Source organism: Lissotriton helveticus, chromosome 5_1, assembly GCF_964261635.1.
Source record: "Lissotriton helveticus chromosome 5_1, aLisHel1.1, whole genome shotgun sequence".
Lineage (NCBI taxonomy): Eukaryota > Metazoa > Chordata > Amphibia > Caudata > Salamandridae > Lissotriton > Lissotriton helveticus.
The window spans coordinates 1,090,726,979-1,090,750,365 of NC_136065.1; the positions used below are offsets into that span (position 1 = coordinate 1,090,726,979).

Sequence of the window (23,387 nt, forward strand, 5' to 3'; positions counted from 1 at the left end):
ATGCTCCGTATCACTAGGTCAACATGTTTCAGCCTTCACACCAATGCCTCTCAGGCTAACTGGCTTTCTTGAGGACCTCATGAGGATCCTAATCAACTGCTCACTGCTCTTTGTTCACAATAAAAAGTGGAAGGAACCATTCATCAGAATCATGTGCTTCAAACATACAGACCCACTTGGTCAAGTTTTTGTGTTTCTATTAAACACTCCCTTCATTGCTCCATGGGCAGGGCACAATCCCTAAAAAAAAGAAGTGGGGTGATTGACCTAATTAATCAGAATGCAAGTGGCATCTTGGCGCATGACATCAAGGGCGCGTGAAATTAAGGGCATGTGACATCAAGGGCATGTGATATCAAGGGCATGTGACATCAAGGGCATGTGACATCAAGGGCACGTGACATCAAGGGCACGTGACATCAAGGGCACGTGATATCAAGGGCATGTGACATCAAGGGCATGTGACATCAAGGGCATGTGACATCAAGGGCACGTGACATCAAGGGCACGTGACATCAAGGGCACGTGACATCAAGGGCACGTGACATCACAGGAAGTGGCATCACAAGAAGAGGCATCATAAGAAGTGACATCAGATCTGAAGCACTCACATATATGTTTGACACGTCTATCATGAGTACACTGGAGCATATTTCGAGTATATAGGGAAACCCTCCTGATTTAGGCAGAAGATTCACACTTTTGTAAATTGCGCATAAAACAGTGTTGCCTTTTGTCAGCTCAAAACTTCCTCTACCCATAGTGCTTTAAAAGAAAAAATAGTGGTACTTAAATTATTTCAACACCTCCTCACGGGTAGAAAGCACTATTTAAATTACATTTATTTTGTGTAACTAACTGCAGGGAATCACCAACACATCTGACATTCTTACAGTGCATGCATATCTCCTTAACAGGGACTGAACAAAATGAAAAGCGGTCTCTTTTAAGTGTGTGATGTGCTAACAAGGTGTGAGCCTTTGTTTCCCCTCTGCCGCATTTGCTTCTAGGAGTAAAGCTCTTTACTGCTCCAAGCCAGGAGACTCCAACAAAAGGAGGCCTGATGACCCCTCAGATTCGGCCTTTGTTATGGGCCCAGCAGGAGTCTGAACTAACAAAGCCACCTGCACGTTGCTGTGGATCCAAAGCAGGGAACCAAAATGCAGGCGCTGCTGAATGTGTCCTGGTGTTTGCAAATTACAGCGGGACAAAATCAGCATATTTATTTATAAACTTTCAGTGGGGCCCAACTTCTTGGCAGGGAGGACGGCGTCCACCCTGTGAAAATAGTGGGTGGACGCCGTTCACCCGCATGTACTCCCGACTTGTGCCCTGTTCATGGAGTTAAAGAGTTGGTTGGACTTTTTAGTCACACATTTGTCAAAGGTACTCATCCTGGCTCTGAACCTATTTCGTTCCTCTCTTCCCTGCATTCCCCCTTACAATACTGCCCTGTGACTGTATCTGATCAGTTTTCCTATTCTAGATTTCTGTAGTTATTCGCAAAAATCTATGCATTTTAGAGTAGGGCTTGTGACTGACAGAAGTTGAGCTCTGAAATGGGCTGGACAACTGAATAGACAGGTCACTGTAAAGGTTCATAAACACAAATGTTTTCACTAACTCAAGACTGAGCAATCTTAACATAAAAATACGATGGATTCAATATTCTTTTTTAGAATGCATTTATTTGATGTACTGAAACAGAGGTTCCTAAACTAGTATCAATGCAATAAAACGTCAACATAAAGCACTGAACTGTTAAAATCAACTACAGCAAAGGTAAAAAATAACTCGAGGGATGAATCTTCTCACTACAGATGTTCACTAAATTAACAATAAGCTATTTTTGTGCCAAATTAATACTATAAAGAGTCCCGCTGTACTTTTTTAAACACCACAAAACAATGGATAAGGCTCAACTCAAAGAATACCAGCAGATCCGCAAACCCTATTCCATTCTTCAATTGTGTGCTGTTTAAAGCTGAGAAATGTGCTTTCTGTACTATTACAAGTTTCTCAGCATAACATCTAACAAAGGAGATCCGGCTTTCTGTCTCAAATGAGTTATATGCATTAGCCTCCATTTTTCTTTCAAACCAAGTTTATTTTAGGGCACATTACGCGTTCCCATGCGCTGGGCTGAAAGAAATTAAGAAGCAACATTTAAATGAGTTTACTATTCTCGTAGAAAACATTTTGTTAGTAACCAATATTTTAACAAATACTGGCACAGTCATACAGGTTTAGGTTACATGGTGTTATTTACATTTGAAGTAGCTGGACTCTGTAAAAATCTATTTCTACAGGAAGCTACGATCACAGTATATACATAATAAAAGTAACCTCTGAAACCAATGTAACAATTTCAACATGCATTCAGACACAATGCAGTTTAAAGACATAAGCACCAGAAGTAACGCTTGTGTTGTGTAGCTAAAATCAAATAAACAAGTAAAACATTAAAGAGATTATTTAGCTTCTATCAATTGCAGGAATGTGGGATTTCCTACAGAAACAGAATTATATCTTGCTGCTTTTTTTGGGATACCAGTTGCGGCAGTGTTGCATAATTATTTTCACAATGTACTTGTAATTAGAACAAACTCATTAACATGAAATACTGATTGTTGGCAAACATGAAACTGAAAATACACTATCTGTTTTCCCATCTTGAACGGCAATTCAAGACATTTCTTCTAATAAATGGGTAAACAGTCGAGGCAGCTGGTGGTGAAAAGTATAACACAATTGGCTTTACAAAAAAACTAAAGTTAAGGGAGAACACAAGCACTGTGCACTGGTGGGGTAATCCTATCTGGGTACATTTTTTAAACCATGGATTTTCATGTATTTTGATCATCCACGGAGGTTAAAAAATATATCAATGAACTCTTGAAATCATGCAATTTTGTATTTTCGTTAGTTAAAAAAAAATAGTGGCAGAGTGCCACTATTTGTAGTATATCACAGTACACTTCACCTAAGAAAGTGTACAGAAGTAATGACTATTGCAACTGAAAATAGTACTTCTCTGCAAAACACAAGACTTAGTTAAGGTTTGGGTACATGCATACTAAGTACGGCATGACTGTCATGTTAAGTATCTCAACAGCGACTGTACAGCATAAACAATCAGATAGATAAGAACAACTCAGTTATACAAAGTAAAATTTTTAGATGCAAACTTTGGAGACCAGCATGGTGGTCCCTTACTTCATAATCTCAATTTTTTTTAAAAAAAGTTGTTCCACTTAGGGAAATTCAGTGCTTGCTGTGCCATGCAGAGGCGTACAACACTGGTCCATGCTGGACTTACTTAAGACAGATCTAATTGAGAGTAAAATAATTATGCTCCTTCACTTATAGTTTGAATATTCCATTTCATTAGGGACTGCTCCTAAAGATCTGCCTCCATAAAGCATTAAAATCCTCTCAATCTACTGGTGTTGTTTCTACTGCGTCCAAAAGGTATGTGAGAATGTGTATAAACAGTGTCAAAGGAGGCATAAAAAATATGTGATGCATTAAAAATATAAATAACAGATGTAAATACCCACTTATGTCTCCTAACTGCAACACATTCTCTTTGAATATGTTGAGGAGTAAATATACATAATCTTTGTGTTCTCTCTTCGGAACTGAAGCTAGTGTGGCTACTACAAGAATGGAACCTGCATAGAAAATGAAGAAACTGTTAGAAAGAATTTCTAACAACACATGTATGCTACTGGTTGCTTACAAAGTTAATTATTGTGTCAATAACCATTTTACCAGTGAAGTATTATGTGTAATATACAGTATAATATGGATATCAGAGAACTTTTCACATTCTTTTGTCACATTTCCTACACAGATCTATTACCACAAGTTCAATGGAATTTGTGTCTATTTAATAGTAATGGAAATAGCCAACCACCAACAGTTTTGTTATTGTATTAGCTGAATTGAGAATATTTATTAGCATTCTATTGCATTTTGTTGTACTACCTGCAGGTGTTCTTGGTATGTTAATACCAATACCACTAGTCACTCATGTTACCATTCTCGCTCTGGAGAACCTAAACCAACCTAATTTTGCACCACCATTCTGCAGTCAGAATTTGTGTTCTTTGTCCCTTCTGTTTTAAGTCTGAGATTGACATGCTACCAAAGAAGAGTTCTCTTAGCATAAGAACAAGAAAGAGTGCATAAAATGTAAAGTGCACCTTGCAGCATACTGACAGATGAAGATTCAAATGGCACAGGTGAACTTGAAAGAGAACTGACCGTGTCCTGATAACAGTCACCTACCCATGATCCAACAAAAATGAGTGTTGGCTTGCTTGTTTCACATATGTCCTTGAGAACCAGCAGCTAAGCTAAATAGACAGGGCCAAATTATTTACATTGTGTAATACAGCATCACTTACATCGGTTTCTAATGATCTTCATGGAACGTATTACAAAATATTAGAAGTTTCTGAACTTACAGCAATCGTTGAACACTAAACAAAAAAGTTTCTTTTCAGAGCATTTTGAACTCAATCTTTGGGATTCATATGTGGTCTGTTGAAACTTATACTTCACTAAAACGAATCAAAATGACGAAAAAAGTTTTAATCACTGAACCTATTTGTAAACGATTACTTTTGCTTTGCTACATTACAAATATTTTGTGCTTTAGCAAGCTTGTGAAAAATAAGCCCTCAACAACCTGGTTTTTCATGTTGACCTTGGAGCATCTGTAGTTGTGTAATTTTTGTTATAATTAAAAAAACTGTTTAAATGGTAATGGCTAAAACTGAAAAATCTAACATTTTTAACAATATTGTCTGTTTACCTTTTGTTTAGAACAATTATCAAATCTATCATACCTAAATGTCCAAAGATAAAATTCTAGTATACTCACAAGACTCAGTTCAAATCAATAAATTGAAATGCACTGATTAAAAGAAGAAAAAAACATGCAATCTTTTGCATGCCCTCATGGAATTATATATAATGGATACCTGTACAAGCATTCCAGATGAAATGATCAATCTTTTAAAATGTTTTCCAATGCAAATTGTGCATTTGTGTTACAATATGAACTGCTTGCGAAAGAGAACTTAAAAACATAGACATTAATGGGTTTTTAGGAGTTTCAAAATGTGCCTTTGAAAATTTCAGCATCCCAAAGCAATCCACTTAAATAGGACACTCCAATTTCTGTTCATTTCATCCAGGAAGCTTTACAGTTTTCAAATCTATTCTTCCTCTTCTTCTTCTTCTTCTTCCTCCTCATCATCATCCTCATCGTGGCAGTGTGTGATCTCTTGTGGCGCCAAAGGAAAGAGGTTGGGTGGTTTGATCTCACTGACAGACCGGGTCAGGTGGTGGCGTTTATAATCAGAATCTTTGAAATCCACAGAGTTACGGTTGCGTGTTGCTAAAGGCGATTCCTTTTCATTGATGTCAACATGAATGTGCTCCACTGTTGATTCATGTGGCATCTGCAAAAAACATACCCACTATTACACAAATGTTTCACTTTCTAACCACGACAAACATAAATTGCAAAGTATGGGAATGGAATAGGCTTTCTTGTATCTAAAAAGGGACACACATAGATGGCTTCAATATCTTTTTCGATCACTTCTAGACATGTATTAGTTTGCCTTTCAGAAGCCCTACAAGTCACCTTGTTTCTTGCTTCAAATGTTCTTTTTCACATCATCTGTTTGTATAGCAGGAAGCGGACTCAGTCAAGTGCTTTAACTATTCATCCTTTAAGGCATACTGGATAATTATCTATTTACAGACTCAGACATACCTAATTTAAGGCACTGAAGTTTTGAATTCTGTCTTCTACTGACTTAAAATCCCAATGTCAAACCCAAGTAAAACAATAAGGTGGACCGACATGATAAGTGCTAAGGATCACGTACTTCATGACTGAGGTCCATCTCAAGATAATTCACTATTAATTATATCAAAACTAAAGTCCATTTCTATGCATTTTTATGGTAAACTTCACTTCTATTTGCTCTAAAATTTACAAACGCTGATAATTCCTAATTATTTTTATGAGTCGAGAAAGGAAATGTTACTTACTTGAATTCCTAGTTATATAAGGAACTCTGGGTAGTTTCCAAGTTTAGATTGAACACAACACGTCTCTTCGAGACAGTGCATGCATGTCTAGCAGAGACCAAAAAAGCACAAAGTTTCTCTGTTACCTCATTGAAAAAACTCAATACCAATACATAGTAGTACCATTCAGATTCAAATATGTACCACAAACATTCTCTGGGTAGAGCCCAGATTTAGGCCTTGAGCAGCTCCTTTATATGGAGCACCCTACAACACCACCCTATCCTGAATCTGCTCACTTCAAATGCTTTTCTAGCAGAGTTTATAAGCATAAGATTAGCACAGCGCCATCCACTGCGTGCTACAAAGCCTTTCGCCATTTTTACAGTAACGCATTTATCCACAGAGCACCCTGGATTACTAGCAGAGTTTTTAAACATAGGATTGCTAACCCTATGCTGAAAAACTCTGCTAGGAAACCACACATTTGAGGTGAGTAGATTCAGCATGTTGGTAATATCTAGGGTGCTCCATATAAAGGAGCTGCTCAAGGCCTAAATCTGGGAACTGCCTAGAAAAAGTTATTGGTGCATATCTGAGGCTGAATGGTACACTACTATGTATTGGTATTCATTTTTCCAGCACGGTAACAGAGAAACTGTGCTTTTTAGGTATCGTCTAGACAGCGCATGCACGGTCTCAAAGAGACGTGTTGTGTTCAATCTGTGGTCTTCAGCCCACCCATAGGTTTACCATTTGCTGCCTTCATTGAAGCGCTCATATCCTTTGCCCCCATTTATCCATGGCATGCATGCATCATGCCTCTTCTTGTGTTTAACCCTTCCCCAGAGCATGGACCAAGTACTTGTGTCCATCCACTGCTTCCATTTTAGGAGCTACTTTTTTCTATGTGTTTGAGCACTCTATACTAGTGCTTGTGTTTTCACTCGCTCAGTCGTGCATCGAATACAGTGACTTGTGCAATGAAGCACCTTTAGTGCATAAAGGTAGACAAAAATGTATGTATAAATGTGTAAAATAGCATGTAGTGTTGTTAAGTGGTGTGCATTGACAACATTTATCCGATTTTTCTGTTTTTACCTTTTTCTTACCTATAAAGTGCAGATTCACCATACTTAATTCAAAGCAAACAAGAACATGATGCTGCATACCTGGCATCTTTCAAACTTCATTTGACCAAACTCGGTGGCAGTACACCGAAGATCCACATAGTGGAAGTGATTCCTTTTGATAAGGCAGAGGAGGCGAAAGAGACTGTCAGAGCCAAACCAGGGCAAGTGCTTATCCCAATTACATTTGAATGGGTGAAAGAAAAACATCATCATTTAATGCAATAAACCCCGATGAAGAGTGGTAAGGAAATAGCCATTAAAAGAACAAACTTTCAAAAGTTTTACATGAGCCTACTGTGACAGCTAATTATCAAGGATGTTCCTCTTCAGACTCGGCATCATGTATTTTGCGGCTGCTAAAGTCACCAGTCCCACAGCAGAGAGCATAAACAGCTTCCAAGCCAGGCCATAAAACACTAAACAAAAACAGGCATGCTGAACACAAAAACCTGATGCAGCACTTCTGAGGTTACTGAAGCTGAAAGTTAGTTTGACTGATCAGAATGTGAATTCACAATACGTAAAGCTGTATGTCTGCCAGTCAATCCACCAAGCACTTCTAAAAGGTTCATGCTAAATATATGGGCCAGATCTGCATTTTGGCTACTGCATCATGGTCAAGTGTACCAACCCCTCTACCCCAGCTAGCTATTTTTGCAGGGGTATAGTAAAGGTTTAAATGAGTCTTATACTGTTGAGCCTGTAGCCATGCAGATACCAACTGGCCTATTTCCAATGAATCATAAAATCGTGCTTAGTTGATGCCTTGCTGCTGACTCCAGTTGTCTGAAATTTTTGCCAAATCGTCCTGCATAAGCTCCATTAAGTATTGGTAAATCTGACTAATCCTACATTCTGCTAATTTGCCGAGCTGCTCTATCACTGGAATTGTCTCCCCCGATGCTATTCCTCTGGGGCATTTTAACAACAAATCTCTAACGTGGAGAAGCTTAAAAAAATCTTCAAAAATATTTCAATTGATTAAGATGAAAAAAGTCTAAACATTTCCTATTCCACATCGTTCCCATTTGCTGCAATAGTTATCATGAAAGATGGCTAGAAGAACCTGTGCTCTCCACAGGAAAGTGTAGTATTTCGCCCAATCCCCAATTTACGCTTAACCTGAGACCAGATCATTAATGCAGATTGTATTGCTTTAAATGTAACCTTTTTAAAGTAGCTAGGTTCCACTGCTCTTAAAAACACATACATTTGCCTCTTCTCCCATCAAAAGGTTGTTTAAAAGGGGTAAGGTTCTTCCCAGTTGATCACCCGACTGCTTTCCTATATTTAAAGTCTTCTTATATTGCAGGGGGAATGCCCTGTAATAAAACCTAAAATTAGGTGTTTCCCACCTGCCATGCCCTAGTTAGCATTAAGTAATTGAGGGCCTTTCTGGCTCTAGCATATGACCATATACAACTGCCTCCGCAGCTTGAACCAGCAACTTTCAAAATCCAAAGGGATGGCCCTGAAAAACCCTGTGTAGAAAGAAAAAGCACCCTGATTACAATATATCGATCCACTATTGAGATATGTAAATTATTCATCAGTTGAGAGTTCCTCTATGTATTCTGCAGCACTGGTGCCATATTTGATTCTACTATCTGCTCCCAAGTATACAGCCTGCTCTGTTCTGTATTTTTCCAAGAACTGTACCCACTCATTAGCCACAATCTCACAAACTTTGCTCAACCTTGCTGCTTTGCCCTCTGAAAACCTTAATACTATTGCAGGTTCAGATGTGACCACTGCAATATCATCTGTGTAGGCAGATACTAAGACCATGTGCAACCAACGTAACAATTAGCTCATTTTCAACAAGATTCCTAATTAATGGGTTGATTGTTGGGGGTGAAAGGTAGGGGCAAGTAAGGGCACCCCTGCCTTTATCCTCTCATTATAGAGAAAGCCTCTGATTACATCCCCTCTATTTGCAGTCTGGCTACTGGATTTCTATACAGTGCTTGTGCCGCTCTTATAAAGGCAGGGACAAACGTATTCCATCTTAGTACAGCCCACAGGTAATCCTATGCCACCAGATCAAAAGCCTTTTCAGTGTCAAGTAATAGCAGGAACATGGCATCACCTGTAGGTCCAGCCTTGTCAAATAGTGTAATTACCCATCTAGTGTGATCGGCAGTCCTTCTTCTAGGGATAAACCTATGTTGCCACGGGGCTAGCAGTTTGTCGATCACCTTGTTCAATCTGGAAGCCAAGATCTTAACATAGAATTTCGCATCCCCGTGTATTAATGAACTAGGCCTGTAAGATCCTGGCTCAGTTGAGGGATTCCCATTCTTCTTAAACACTACATTATTAGTAGAAACCCAGGAAAGGGGAGCTTGTGACCCACCATTCACTTCCTTAAAAGTTTACTGAGATCAACACGTAGTTCTGAAAAGAAACACTTTATCAAATCTGAGTAGAAATTTGTCTGGACCTACTGCTTTTCCGGCTACCAGTGTACCCAAAGCTTTTTCTATTTCCTCAAGTGCAAATGGAGCATCTACAGCAGCCCTCTAGTCTGAATCTAACTGCCCTTCTACAATAAGTCGCAGATATTGACGGATCTCGTTTTCTTTACAAGTAGTCTCCAATTGGTACAATTCCCTTTAAAACTCCTTAAAACACCCCAGTATCGCCTCAGTGGGAGTTGCCATTTGCCCCTGTTTATCCTTAATTTCCTGGATGTTGCTGTGGACACATCTTTTGCTTCGTTCGAAGTGCCAGCAATTTGCCCACCCTCTCATTGTACTCATAGCACTTGGATCGGCAGGCCTGATATTTTTCAGCAGCCTTTCTAGCCTAGATGTAATTAATCCTGGCCTTCACCACCGAGATTTTAGATAGTACTTTTTTTGATGCTCCATTAACCATCACAAATTGCATAAGTTGGGCCTCTATGTTGCTCAACTCCTCGCTCCTCAGTCCGCCTCCGAGCCTGAGTTTCTCTCTATGCAAGTTAAAGCTGAGGGTCTCCCCTCTTATTCCAGCCTCCAGGGCATCCCAAACAACGTTAGCAGAGGCACTACCTCTATTCACCTCCATAAAGGCAGGGATCCATTTTGTCATGTGTTCAACATACTTCCTGTTTCAAAGCAGCCTCCTAACGAATGAACAGATCTGCAGCTTTTTTTTATCAAGGCACAGTTTTCAATCACTATGGGGCTGTGGTCTGACAGGGTCTGAGGAAGCCAGTTCAAGCTACAAAATAATCAAGTCTGACATGCTTCTAATGGGGAGCTGAATAAACTGAATTCCCCGGGTCTGGGGCCCTCAGCTGCTTCCACACATTCACCAATCCATGGTTTGATTGAAAAACTTGCACTGCCCAAAAAATGCTGGGATTTCTACCCTCCTAGCTACCCCTGGGCAGAGCATTTGGATCACTGTCGATACGTATATTTAGATCTCCACAGATTATCACTTGAGTAGCCCAGGAAGCAAGTTTGACATTAATAACGTTAATTACTGCTGAATTATCCAGGTTTGACCCATAAATAGAGCAAACCATGATAGCAACATCCCCCATCCAGTCACTCCACCAAGGCCCAATGGCCGTACTTGTCTGTGAGTTTCCGAATGACCTCAGTCACCTTTCTGCGAGCCAGAATGGCCTTTGTGGTGATCCCTTTTGTAGTGTGTGCCAGAAACAAATACCCAAGGGTTTCCAACAGATGTGTCTTTGACCCTTCTATGCGAGTTTCCTGCATACAGATGACGGCCCTATAAAAGTTCAATCCTTCCGCTGCACACCTCTTTTTATAATAATCATTCTACCCACAGAAATTAATTTTAGAAACCCATATATATCCTACTTGCACCATTTTGTACATCTTTCCAATCAACTTTATCGTAAAGCAGCCCCCTGCATAAAGCCAACCATTCCTAACTTCCCAATGCTTGTATCCTTACTTAACATTTCCATTTCTTGAGTGCAACTCCCCAGCCGGCCCCAAACCCTGTCCTGACATGGCCACCTTTAAGACAACCCCTCCACCCCAGACCACCCACATGCGCCTCCCAATGTAGCAGACAATCCAGCCAGGTCTGTAAAATGGACTGCGTGCTCCACTCCCCTTTCAGCATACCACACCATCCACACCCCTTTGCAGTAAGAGCGAGAAAAAAGAGCAAATAGTCAAAAACAAAACAAAAAATAAATAGATAAATGAAAAAATCATATCTAAAGAGCCATCAACAAGCCAGACAGTGGCCCAAACCACCCTAAATCCCTGTTAAGAGATACCATCGTGTTTATAGCAGAGACAATTAAAAATGCACAAGCCCTCCACTTTAGCAATATAGACCTCAGCATTTCAGCTTTGCAACGTTTGTAAACTCCCTTAAACCACCCCACCCCCAGGTCAAGCCATCCTGATATTCCTTGGCCTTGATTTCGGAGGCAAATACCCATGCTCCATTTAGATAAATTATCTTTAGTCATGCAGGGTTCATTAGGTACGCCTCTGCTCCTTTCTCCTGAAAAGGACTTATAAGCTGCTTGAGCCTCCAACGACTTTCCACCTTAACATGGTAGAAGTCAGGCTTTGTCAAGGAGAATCCAACATATTTCTGTTCCGAATCAGGGAGAGCCTTCTCAAATATGGCCTGTCTTAACAAAAAATTGCTGAAGTACCCATTTTTACCCTTGGCTTTAAGGATTGAGAACCGGTAGCCTGGGTTCACTTCTTTACAAAAAAATGAGAACCTATGTGCCATTTGAATCTCTACCTCCCAGCTCCAACTCCACATTACGTGGTCCACTTGTTATATGCACAAAATAATGACCATAATGTTGGTAACAGTACATGGTATCAAAATCAGACGAGTCCTCAAACATTTCAGTTTTCGTAATGCTGCAGACAGTTCTAAATCAGACAACATATCAGTAACAGTTTCAAAATCCCAATTGTCAGAGTATGTAGTGGAGGTGATGATATTATTTAAGGACATTTTGAATATATGTAGTGTTTTTAAAAGTTCAGTGGGACCAAATACATTATATGAAACACTGTCCCAAACTATTCCATCAGGAACCGGAACTGCTGTAATGTTCACATAGGACAGGTCTCTTTGTTCACGATGAGATGACGTATGAGGTTTCAGTAACAAGTTCACATGTGATACTGCAGAGCATTCTGGGAGTTGGTGTCTATTCACGAGTAAGAAAAAGACTGTCACCAAACCTATTCAGTATAGAAGGAACAATATTCCAGTTATTATCCAGAGCTGTAGCCAAGGTTAGACTAGATATGTCTTCTTCAGAAAAATGTAGAAATCAAGAAGTTGTTTTTTGGGGGAAACTAGATGTGGCAGTGACTTATGTTCACTAGGATACAGAGAAAACGTGTTTGAATCAATGAAGTAGCCAGATGCATATCGATCTATCCTTTGGTACCTTCAGCAGGTTTGGTTGAACTGGCAGATGTCTCCTATAGAGGTATATTGATGTAGATGTCAGTGGTAGGCCGAATTGATATCTGTGTTTCATTTGTGTTTTGATGTTCAATTTCAATAGGAACGAGTTTCATTTCACTGTTGGTAACTTCATTACTATGTATAGAAGACTCTTTGAATGTTATCAGTCTTTCTGCCTGAACTTCCTATATGGTAGCGAGAGGAGAGCGGGGCCTACTCAGGAGCCCACATGGCCTGCTATTCAGGATCAGCCACATAGTGTGGTTTGATCAGATCAATGGAGACAAATCTCTTTTCTTTATTGCCGGCAAGAGGCAGAAAAAGTACTGTTCTTGTTCCTTCGACAGCCAGGACAGGTACAGGTTTTCTGTAGTATGGCCAAATTCTTTCTTGTCCACAATCTTTTCTCTGACCAGATCGCCTGACTTTTGGGATCCAAGCAGGTCTGCCGTTACTGATTTTACTTCCCCAGTGGCAGTGCGTTTTACTTTCAGGTTGCTTTGTAGTGTCTGGAATTCACTGTAAAACAGCCAAAATTGTATTGATGTCAAAAGGTTTTTCATCCGCCACTGTTCTTTCATGATTGAGGTCAGGTATCCAAATTCTCGTCCCAAATAGGACTTAGTAAGGTGTGCCCTCTGGACCCCTTATAGATTGCTTTAAGTCCCGGTTTTTCCTCTCCATAACAGCATTTCCCTTGGGATGGTACGGAGAGGAGTACTGCAATGCAAACCCAAACTTCCCATGGCTTCCATGTAAGCCCTAGAGCTAAACGCGGGGCCACGGTCAGAATGTAATGTGCCAACTGAATATGTCCCTATGAAGACTTGCAAATCTTTTATAACAGTTCGAGCATCAGCCGAGCGTTGAGGCCAAACACACAAGAATCTAGAACATTAATTCACTGTCACCAAGATGTACTTTTAAGTCCAATCAGATTGTAAGAGGACGAGGTAGTCCAAATAGACACATGCCAGAGGTCTGTTTGATATTAGTAATGGTGTTTGTGCCAGATGTGCTACGGCGTAACCCTTCATCTGTTGGTAGATGTTGCACTAAAGAACAAATGCTTTTGTCTGTTTTCTTCATCCAATAGCGTTGCTTCAGTAGAGAAACGTTCACAGTAATCCCTGCGTGTGCAGAACCCAGACCCTTGTGTGCAGCTAGAATAAAACCTAATTTGCGATCAATGTTTGGTTTTACTCTATCCCCGACTCCTTGAATTTGAGCATACAGAATATTTTTTGCATCTAACTTGTAGGAGTACTTGAGTTTAAAGCTCTTTGGTACAGCTGAGCTGTTTTTGCATGAAGCAATGATAGCTACCATGATGTCTCCGTCTATTCTCGTGCAAGAATGAGTGATTGCAACTACGGCAGCAGTTCGTACTGTCGCCTTGACGGCCTCATCAGCCAATGAATTCCTTTCAACGTGAACGTTATCACGTTGATGACTCAGCGTGTGTATCACATGAGCTCCTGGCAAGTCTTTTTAAAACTCTACCACTTGTTCCCAAAGCATTTTGTGCTTTATTGTGCAACCTTTTGAGTCTTTAAACCCATTCTGACCCCAGTAGTGAAGATATTCATTGTAGAACTGGACACAGTAAAATGAATTGCACAATATATATGTGGGGAATTCCTGATCAGTCTGTATTAGTGCCAGTAATAGGGCTTTTAATTCTGCCACCTGTGCTGTGCAGATCCAATAAATCATCAACTGCCAGATAAATATCTACATTGGACAATGTCTCCTCGTCAAAAGTTTTAAGTAACTCTGTCACCCTAGCTGAGAGAAACCCGGTGCTATTCCTATACCCTTGGGGCAGTCTACAAAATTAAGGCCAAGAGCCTAGGGCTGAGAATGCTGTCAAATATCTGCTTTCAGGCGCTATATGTTGGCAGAAAAAGCCATTTGAAATTTCAAGTATTTTGTATTTTTTCTGTACAATGTTATTCATTAATGCTGCACTGTGTGCATTATGTACTGCAAATATCTTTGTGCATGTGTTCAGATGTCTGTAGTCTAAAACTAGACGGTATAAATTGTCGGGTATCATTACGGGAAACAAGGGATTTATTAATTGAAGGGGTGCAATTCTCTATTACATCTTGGTATTCAAGTTGATCAAAGATCTCCCGGTCTAGTTTTTTCGCTTCTTGTTTAATAGGGTACTGTCTCTGTGGAGTTGGAGTCGTTTTTACTGGGATTACATGGTGAGGTGACACAGCATTTCACCCTACATTGTTGCAATATAATGCTGGTGCAAGTGCTACTGCCCACTCCTGCGCCTATGAATGTTTTAGTGATACTGAAACGAGGTTGGAAAAAGCTGGTAAAATTACAGTTTCTCCCTTTGGGCACTCCATAACAATCTCAGGTGGACAATCCTTTTCAGCCAAAAGTCAGGTTATCCCAAAAGAGACATTCACTTTTTCTTGGTGAGTCCCCCTCCATTTGGAGTGTTATTTCATATAATAGGTGTTGGACACTTACCCTAGTATCAGGTGCCCCCACCAGCTGCGGCTCCTGTATAAGGGAGTGGGGGCTGCACCCCCTTTCCTTTCATAGCCTACTTGTAAACAAGGTTAAGTAAATAAACACAATTAAAAGTAATGAAGGTTATATTAATAGGTAGTTTTGCGAGGCATGGCCCTCCGTGAGAATGTGCACGATTCAGCACTAGGAGGGCTTAACCACACACAGCCCTGGTATTTCCTCAAAGTGCCTTGATGTCACCTTAATTTCTCCACCTTCTTCTGGAGGGTCAGTTAAAAAAAGCCTAGGGTATTTAGCTTTCAAGCCAGGGCTGTACGAGTTTGAATGCCACTCAATACCAGTTACCCCACCCTTCAGTATCTCGCCACTGGGTGTTGTGGAGCCAGCAAGGTTCACAGACCACACCTCACCGCCTGACGAGATGCGAAAGGGTGGGTTAGGAAGCATGCGAAAGGCGCCACCGACAAAGCTATTTCATCAGTGTGTGGTGTCAAGTCAGGCTTGAGTTATTGTGTTTACGGCCAGCCCAGGAAGACACGTGCCCTTTCATACTTTGCACTGCATATATGAGAATCCATCGGATCCTGCACTGCGAGTTGCCAGAACACCATAAATATCTTAGGCAAATAAATGTGGGAGATGGATCACATAAGGAACAGAACATACAGCCAGACAGACAGTGCAAGCATCACAGCACATTGAGGAGAGTTTCACTTGTGAAGCTGGAAAGGCCATGGAAATATTATCATACAGGTAGGAATGCGACTCACTGAGTAGAACACGTTTGTTTGAGGTGAAAATGTACAAAACTGCATTCTTGACGCCTTAGTTTAGTGAAGTTAATCAGGCTTGAAACAGGTTTCCATCTTTATACTGTGCCACACGAAACGCTGTAAAGTGTGGAAATATTAATAAAGGTGTGGTGTAAAGACTGTGGAACTGGGGAGCTTAGTTAGGGTCTTGGCGGTCAGCTTAATTAACATTCTGTGATTCTGGGCTAATCACTTAGTCACCCCTGCCTAAAAAAACGAATACAAATGTACTTGTGTTATAAAACTGGTGCTCCTGTAAAGGGCCATAAAACCCCTTTTGGTCAGGCCCTACTAAATAACAGTTAAAAACTGTAAAACAAGAAATCCTGATGAGTGTGAGGTAACAGTACGTTTTCAGATAAAATGACCGGATCAGCAGCTCCCTCAAAAAAACTGCACAAATAAGCCGGAGAAAAAAGTCAAAATCGATTCCTTTCTAACTGCTGCGCTGTCTCCTCTGCAAAAAACACAGTAGATGGACAGAATGTAGAACAATGTCATACATTCACCCCAGTACAAGGATCTGGGCCTAAATCCATCATTTTTTTGCACTCCACACCACCCTGGGTTAGACACTGGCTATATGCAAATCAGCTCTGACCCTGTGCCTCATGGGAACAGTCCAGTCCGAACTCCCAAGCCATGTCTTTCCCAGACCGGAATCAAGCATCCAAGGACCGGTTTCTGGCTATCAGCCTTCATTCAGCCTGGATAGCTTGACTCCAGTGGTGTGGAGAGCCTGGGACTCTCCTCTGCAGCACAAATGGGGTCAGTACAAAGCTACTTACTGTTACAACTACATATGGTTCTTTTATCTCCCTTGCAGTTCAAATGTGCTTAATGTTGTGGCAGTAGACATTACTAGATGTAATCTTCAGGGAGAATAAAAGAAGTAATAACAACGCCACTTAGTGTTGCTTTTTATTAATGGAACTGCAGGTTACTCAATGTGTGATGATTAGTGTATGAGTGTGAATGGGTGAGTAATTGAATGTGGGGGTTGTCTGTTTGGATAGGTAAATGTGACAACATGTTATAGGAATTGGGTGAATGACCATAGGAAGCTTGATGCGGATGGGTGAATGACCATAGGACGCTTGATGCGGATGGGTAAATATGAGTGAGTAAGTGAATGATGTAAGGTGGGAGAAAGTGAAATAATTGGTGGATGTGGGTAGGTAGGTAGGGGAATGATCTTAAGTGAGTAGTTGAATGAGTAACTGGGTGGATGACTGTGAGAATGATAAGGTGGATAGACGAAAGCATGTTAAAACACCATGAGTTGATTGAAATTCAACCTGTTGCCTTTAATAACCTATTTAAATAACCGAAAATACAACAGTGAGTGGGAATGGCAATGTGAATTAGGTGAACGAGCAGAAGGGTAGTTAGATGAGAATGTATGATTGAGAGAGTGAACGAGTGTTAGTGGGTGAACAGCAGAATGGGTGTGTCTAGTGTATGGCTCAGAGGGGGAATGAGAGTGTAGGATAGATGGATGAATGTGAGTTGATAAGAAATTGTGATGAACATACGTTGGTAATACTGGTGAAGGTTTGAATGAAATCTTGTCAGTCTCTGGCCTCTTGACTCTTAGCTGGGTCTGAAGGCTCATTGGACTAATGCACCAACTAAGCCTTCTGACATGGCTGATGATCTCCACTCAACCTTTCACCCTTTCTAGGGCGATAAAAGAAAACTATTGAGTTGTGTAAAAGTGTGTTCACGCTCTCTTCCCAGCCACACTTTCTCTGAGAAAATCAGGCATCAGGTTGCTAAATTGCGATGTGCAATCCTGTGTATGTACTTCTGCCACACCACATTTTGCAGACATCGGCCGCCACTGACCTCCACCGTGATATGTCCATTTAACGCCACTGTCACCAGAAATTCCATCAGGTTCTGCCGAGCTATTGTTACTTCTGCTGTGCTGTCTAGCATCGTCGGAGCCCATTCCTCATTCAGAGGTTGAGTCTTCAGTATCCTTAGTATGTCTAACTTTAGGACCTGCTAACTCCTTTTTTAATTGAAGTTTTGATTTTGGCTTATCTTCTTTTTTGATATTATAGTCCGAAGTACGATGTGTGTCTCTGGACTTTGTCTGTTCTTCTTGTCTGTGTTCTGGCCGTCCTTCCCTCTCGAAGTTTTTTGATAAACCCTGAAAGGAACCAGAGGAACGTTTATCAGTATCCTGATACCTCAAAGTTTCTTAATGTTATCAGCATTCCTAAGGTTGTACCTCCTTTCGGAGAGCTCCTGTTGAGGAGACACACTCTTTAATTGTGATCTATTCTCTCTATTCATTTGTTTTTTATTGTCCAATTTCGTCTTGGAAGAATCAGATGCTAGCTTGGTGTTATCCTTTTCAGGTCCACCCATGAGTTGAAGTTTCATTTCTGTAGCTCCCAAATTATCTCTACCTAATTCTGCATATGTGTCTTCGATCATTTTAGGTACTTCACGCTCCTGTTGTATAGGAGTGGAATCCCTCAGACGTTGGGGTATTGCCACTGCTGCTGTCTCTCCTTTTATGTTTGCAAATTTATTAGTTGATACCTGGGCAGGTTCTGCTCCATACTCATTCTGTATTTGTCTCAATACACCTGCTATTACTGCAATGGAAAGGATACCATGAGTTCTGGTATATATAGCAGCAAAAACTGTACCCCAAGAGGTACAATCTTCTATCTGAGGAGCTATTCCCATTGGCAAGTAGATTGTTGGCATTTAGTCTTTTTCTTGCGGGCCTGTGTGTGGAAACACTGCCTCTAACTGTGTGATTTTCTGAGCTATCCAGAATGGCATTTGCTCATGTCTAGTGGGCATTTTACCCATAACTAAGTTTAGCGTTTTTGTAGTTATTTTAGTTGCAGACCACTGGATTGATCCTGCTGGTGTAGCCCTTGTTGGCTGAAGTGTAAGTGTTCTCATCACAAACTGTGTCAGGTTTCTGTAAAGTTGTATTATTTCTTTGCGTAGTGGACGTAAGCCCGCTACCGGCATTGTGTCAAAGTCTGGATGCAGTGTGTAAGCCACTAGGACCGAACAAGTCGCTCCGTCTCTGCAGACCGGAACGAGTCTTACTTTATCTGTTGTGTGTGGGAGAGTGCCTTTAAACCAGTTTATGTGCTCTTGGTAAGTGAGGGGAACTTGAATGTCCTCCTATGGACAATATTCCTCTGATATTTCATCTTCAGTGTAAGATTGAAATGTATTGGTGCATGCATCTGCAGGTGGAAATTTAGCCCATGAATAGAATACCTCTGTTCTGTGTGACTTGTGTGCCTCAATCAGGAATGTTACAGTCCCAACCCTTGCTGTGACTCCATAGTCTGCTAATTTTAAAGTAAGAGCCGTTCTGACATTTTCTAAAATGTTTATTTCGCCTTCTTGTTCTCCTTCCCCCACTGCATTTGCACATAGTGCAGGCGCAGTGATGTCTTCGTCAGCCTTTGTTGAAAAAGTTTCAAGGAAACTGAGATAAGGTGTTATGCGCAATAGGGAACTATTATCCTTCAAGCTTGAATAAACCTACAGCCAATACATAGGATAAGACTACTCAGCTGCATATTTTTCCCATCCCACTCCAGACGTCTCTGGGTATATGTGGGTAGGGGTCTCTGAGAAATGCACGACTGAACTACTCAGATTTGACCGTTAAATAAGTACCAAACCAACTTTGGATGCCATGTCATGTAGTTCCTATAAATCTATATAGGATCAGCGTGTTTAGACAACACAAACTGTGGGACTGGTGTCCAGACTGATTCCAGACACCGCCACCGGGTACGTTCGCCTGTAAACCAGCTAGCTCACAGTGCCACTGTAGTAAACTCCTTTTACCAAGGAGAGAATAGTACTTGGCAACTATTGAATACGACAACTCCGTCCCTTCAGGGATTGTAGAAATAGTACAGTACTTTTCGTTTAGTCACTTGTGCTCACTTTGTCTCAGAGAGATACACAGAATAAACAGGGGTGACGTTTTTCAATAAGCATTTATTGAACCAGCATCATTTTAGTGTAAAATAGGTGTGCTGAAACAACCATAAGACAGAAACAGATATAAATGATTATAAGCACCAACAGACTAAATGGATGGTAGAGTCCTATCATAGTGCTAAAAAAATGACTTTAGGCATGTATAAAAATACATGACAATAATAATGCGTACTCCTACGATGCAACCCTAACTAGATGTACCTAAGTGTAACTAGCATCTATGTAGTTGTAGAGCCAAGAATCCACCCAGGCTGAAGCCAACCCCATTACCTGAAGTGAGGGACTGTGGGACCCCGTCTTGGTCTCGGAGATGGACATCCTGCGAGGGATGTCAGACCACTGCATGCTGGAGTGTATGCGTGCAGGAAACCCATCATCTTGCATCAGTGTGTCAGTATGGAAGTCTTTCTCCTCTGCCTGCCCCAGCAAAGATATGGTGTATATATACCCAAGAGGAACCCTCAGGGGTTCTACCTTGCTGTGTCATGTCGGCCGAGGATGACAAAAGGGATGACCCTTATACATAGTTATTATGCAGAAGATGGTTATCCTGCTGTGATTCTGAGAATCCTCATGCATAATAAATTAGGCTAGTTTTCTGAGAAAACCACACAACATTTATGCAGCACCGTAACTAGGTAAAAGGTCAATACCAAAAACCGTTATGTAGTACAATGGCAGGGAAATTGTTGGTGAAATGTTCGGTGACTTCCTAGGTATATATTGGGGTACATTACAAAACATAAAACTGTCTATAGAGTATCTGTGTCTATACGAAGAACGGTAAAACCCAATATTTTTAAAGTTTCAGACTCCTTCTTCATCTTTTTCGATCACTTTGTCAGTGTGAGGGTATAAGAGAACAGATCCCGAGAAGGGTAGATTCAAACCTTTTAATTGAGGAACACTGCCTTACGAGATGTGATACGAATTTAAGATGATCACTTTAATGCAATGCATTGGAAGTATATTGTTGCTGCTAAATCTGCAGCATCTACGGCAGCATTGATGACCTTATTTGGGATTATTTGTCCCTTGCTTTGCATTTCTAAAGAGTCTTATTTTTTTAGCCTTTAGAAGATCATCAGCAAAGGATAGAAGTGAATCCCATAAGGCCCTATCATATCTGCCCTTAAGTGCAGAATTGGTTGCTGATTTCAGTGTAACAGCCACAGATAAACAAACTTTGCTATTCAGAGCATCTTATCTTTTGCTTTCCCTCTCTGGAGAGACTGATGTTTCTGGTGCAGATAGATGTTTCTTCCGGACTGCAGAAACAATCACAGAATCTGGCTTTACCTATTTTCGGATATAGACAGGAGGATCCTGTTGAGCAGGTTTCTATTTCTGTAGGAGATGTGGTGATGCCAATTTTAAATTGGCTGGTGTTAAGACGTTTCCTTCTATGAGCTCCATGAAATGTGGGAGCGATGGGAGTATTGAATTAGGTGTGCTCGGTGTTGTAACATCTCCATAATTTCTGATAATGACGCTTTGGTACTTCAATTTGTATTTTTCATTTTGCTGAACCTCTCTGAAACCTGAGAATGTCATTAACAGTTGATGTTCTTAAAAGAGATCCTGGAAGTGAGACTGCTGTACAAGATGTATTTGCAAATGATCTCTAGATATACTTTGAGAAGTTGAGGGTGATCTATTTATTTTTTGTCAATCTGGAAAGCATACAGATGTACTTAATCTGTGAGGCGATGGAGAAACTGGAACATCCTGAGGAATCACACTTGTGGTGTGGATGGTACCAGTGGAACAATGGTGTCTGGTAGAGGCGGTAAAGTCAATGACGTAAATGTACTTGCAAAATATCCTGACATATGACATACCTTGATCTTGGAGGTAATACAGGATCTAAAGATATTGTATCAGAATGGACAAAACAAAGGGTATGGATTGACCCTGAAGAGTGCCTAGAGGACAACCTTCTTAATGTTGATCTTCTAAAGGTCGACCATATGGCGGATTCTGGAGTCAGACATTTTTGGCTCAGAGATATGATGCCGTTACGTCGATAAAGGAGCCAAAAAATGAATCAATGCTGAAGAGTTTGTGACCTTAAAGAGCGATGATGCTGGAGTTGCTACTATCAATGCCGATAGAGCCAGGCTAGTCGTAAAGAGTGTCGATGTAATTGGAACTATTGCCATAGTGGTCGGTACCGGAGGTATTGGAATGGACACGACCAAAGCCTTAAGAGTCTCTTGACAGCGAACACATTGTTACCAATGGCTTCAACAATGACCGATGCTCTTCTGAAGTGTGAGATTATCTGGAACAATGATGGTGGTAAATTTAATGTGGGGGTTTGCGGACACCACCTCCCCAGGGCTTGAAATAAAATGAATGGGGGGCCTGCGCGGACCCGGAGCCCCAGTGACAAATACTTCCCCAGGGCTAATAGAATAATAAAAAAATGAACAGTGGGGGGCCTCATGGAATCCCCATAGCCCCTGGGACCACCACCCCCAGGGTGCTTTTAATACATTTAATGCAGGGGTGGGGGCGCACCGCCTCCCCAGTGTTTTAAATAAAATGAATGGGGGGGGGGGGGGGGGGGGAAACGGACCCTCTGTGACCCAGGGACTGCTACCTCGCCAGGGCAAAAAACTTTCAATAATATAGGGGCTGTCCGGACCCCCTCCTTGCCCCAAGGCCCACCACCTCCCTGGGGCAAAAATAGATTTTGAAGTGGGAAGAGGGCCTGGTGGCCCCCCTCCTAGGCTATAAACAGCCCGGGGACCACCACCTCTCCAGGGCCAGCCAGTAAACAACAAAGAAGGGGTGCCATGTGGCCCCTCCTCCTGGAGCCAGTAATGGCCCTGGGGACAGCCACCCCCAGGGCCGGCTCCAGCTATGTTCCAGGGTGCCCTCCCCCGGGACATAACGGAGTGATGTAATATGTGATGTCATAAGCAGTGCACTGCGGGGCGTAAGTTAAAGTTAGCTCAGGTAACTATAAGTGCTAAATTTCAATGGTTTTATGTGAAGGAAATCTGAGCCTAACTATAACAACCCTGTAACCTTTGCTTTTTTCAGTGAAATTCTAACGTTTTTTCAATTCTATTTTCGAACTATAAAGTACCTGTAAATGTTTTTTTTTTTTCTGTGACTATATTTTAGTTAAGTTAAAATGTCAGTTAAAATGCAGCATTTTAAACTAAAAAACACCACAGAAATTCACCAGTTATAGTTAACTGAGGTAGCCATTACTTGTGCCCTCGCTCTGCACAGTGTTGTTAACATTGATGGCCTTTGAGATTCTGCATTGATGTTATCACTAATGTCACAGAACAGGTCATGAGCCATGCAATATGTGAGGTCTTAAACAATGCATTATTGCATTTTTACATGTATACTTTTTATGGAAAATCTATATTTCTAAAAATAAACATTTTAGGATGAAGATGGTGCATTGATAATCAATTTATTGGCGCTTCAATGCATTATA

General features: G+C 41.0%; 1 protein-coding gene across 10 annotated transcripts in view; it reads right to left on the reverse strand.

Moving 5' to 3' along the window:
- Positions 1-1,668: 1,668 nt before the first annotated feature.
- NT5C2 (5'-nucleotidase, cytosolic II) overlaps positions 1,669-23,387 on the reverse strand; it is a 509,579-nt gene continuing 487,860 nt past the window's right edge. For all 10 annotated transcript variants that reach the window (XM_078643682.1, XM_078643688.1, XM_078643683.1 and 7 more), the window contains one exon: positions 1,669-5,474. In XM_078643682.1, the coding sequence (XP_078499808.1) occupies positions 5,229-5,474 (246 nt within the window). In that variant the 3' untranslated portion in view covers positions 1,669-5,228. The remainder of the gene's footprint in view (positions 5,475-23,387) is intronic.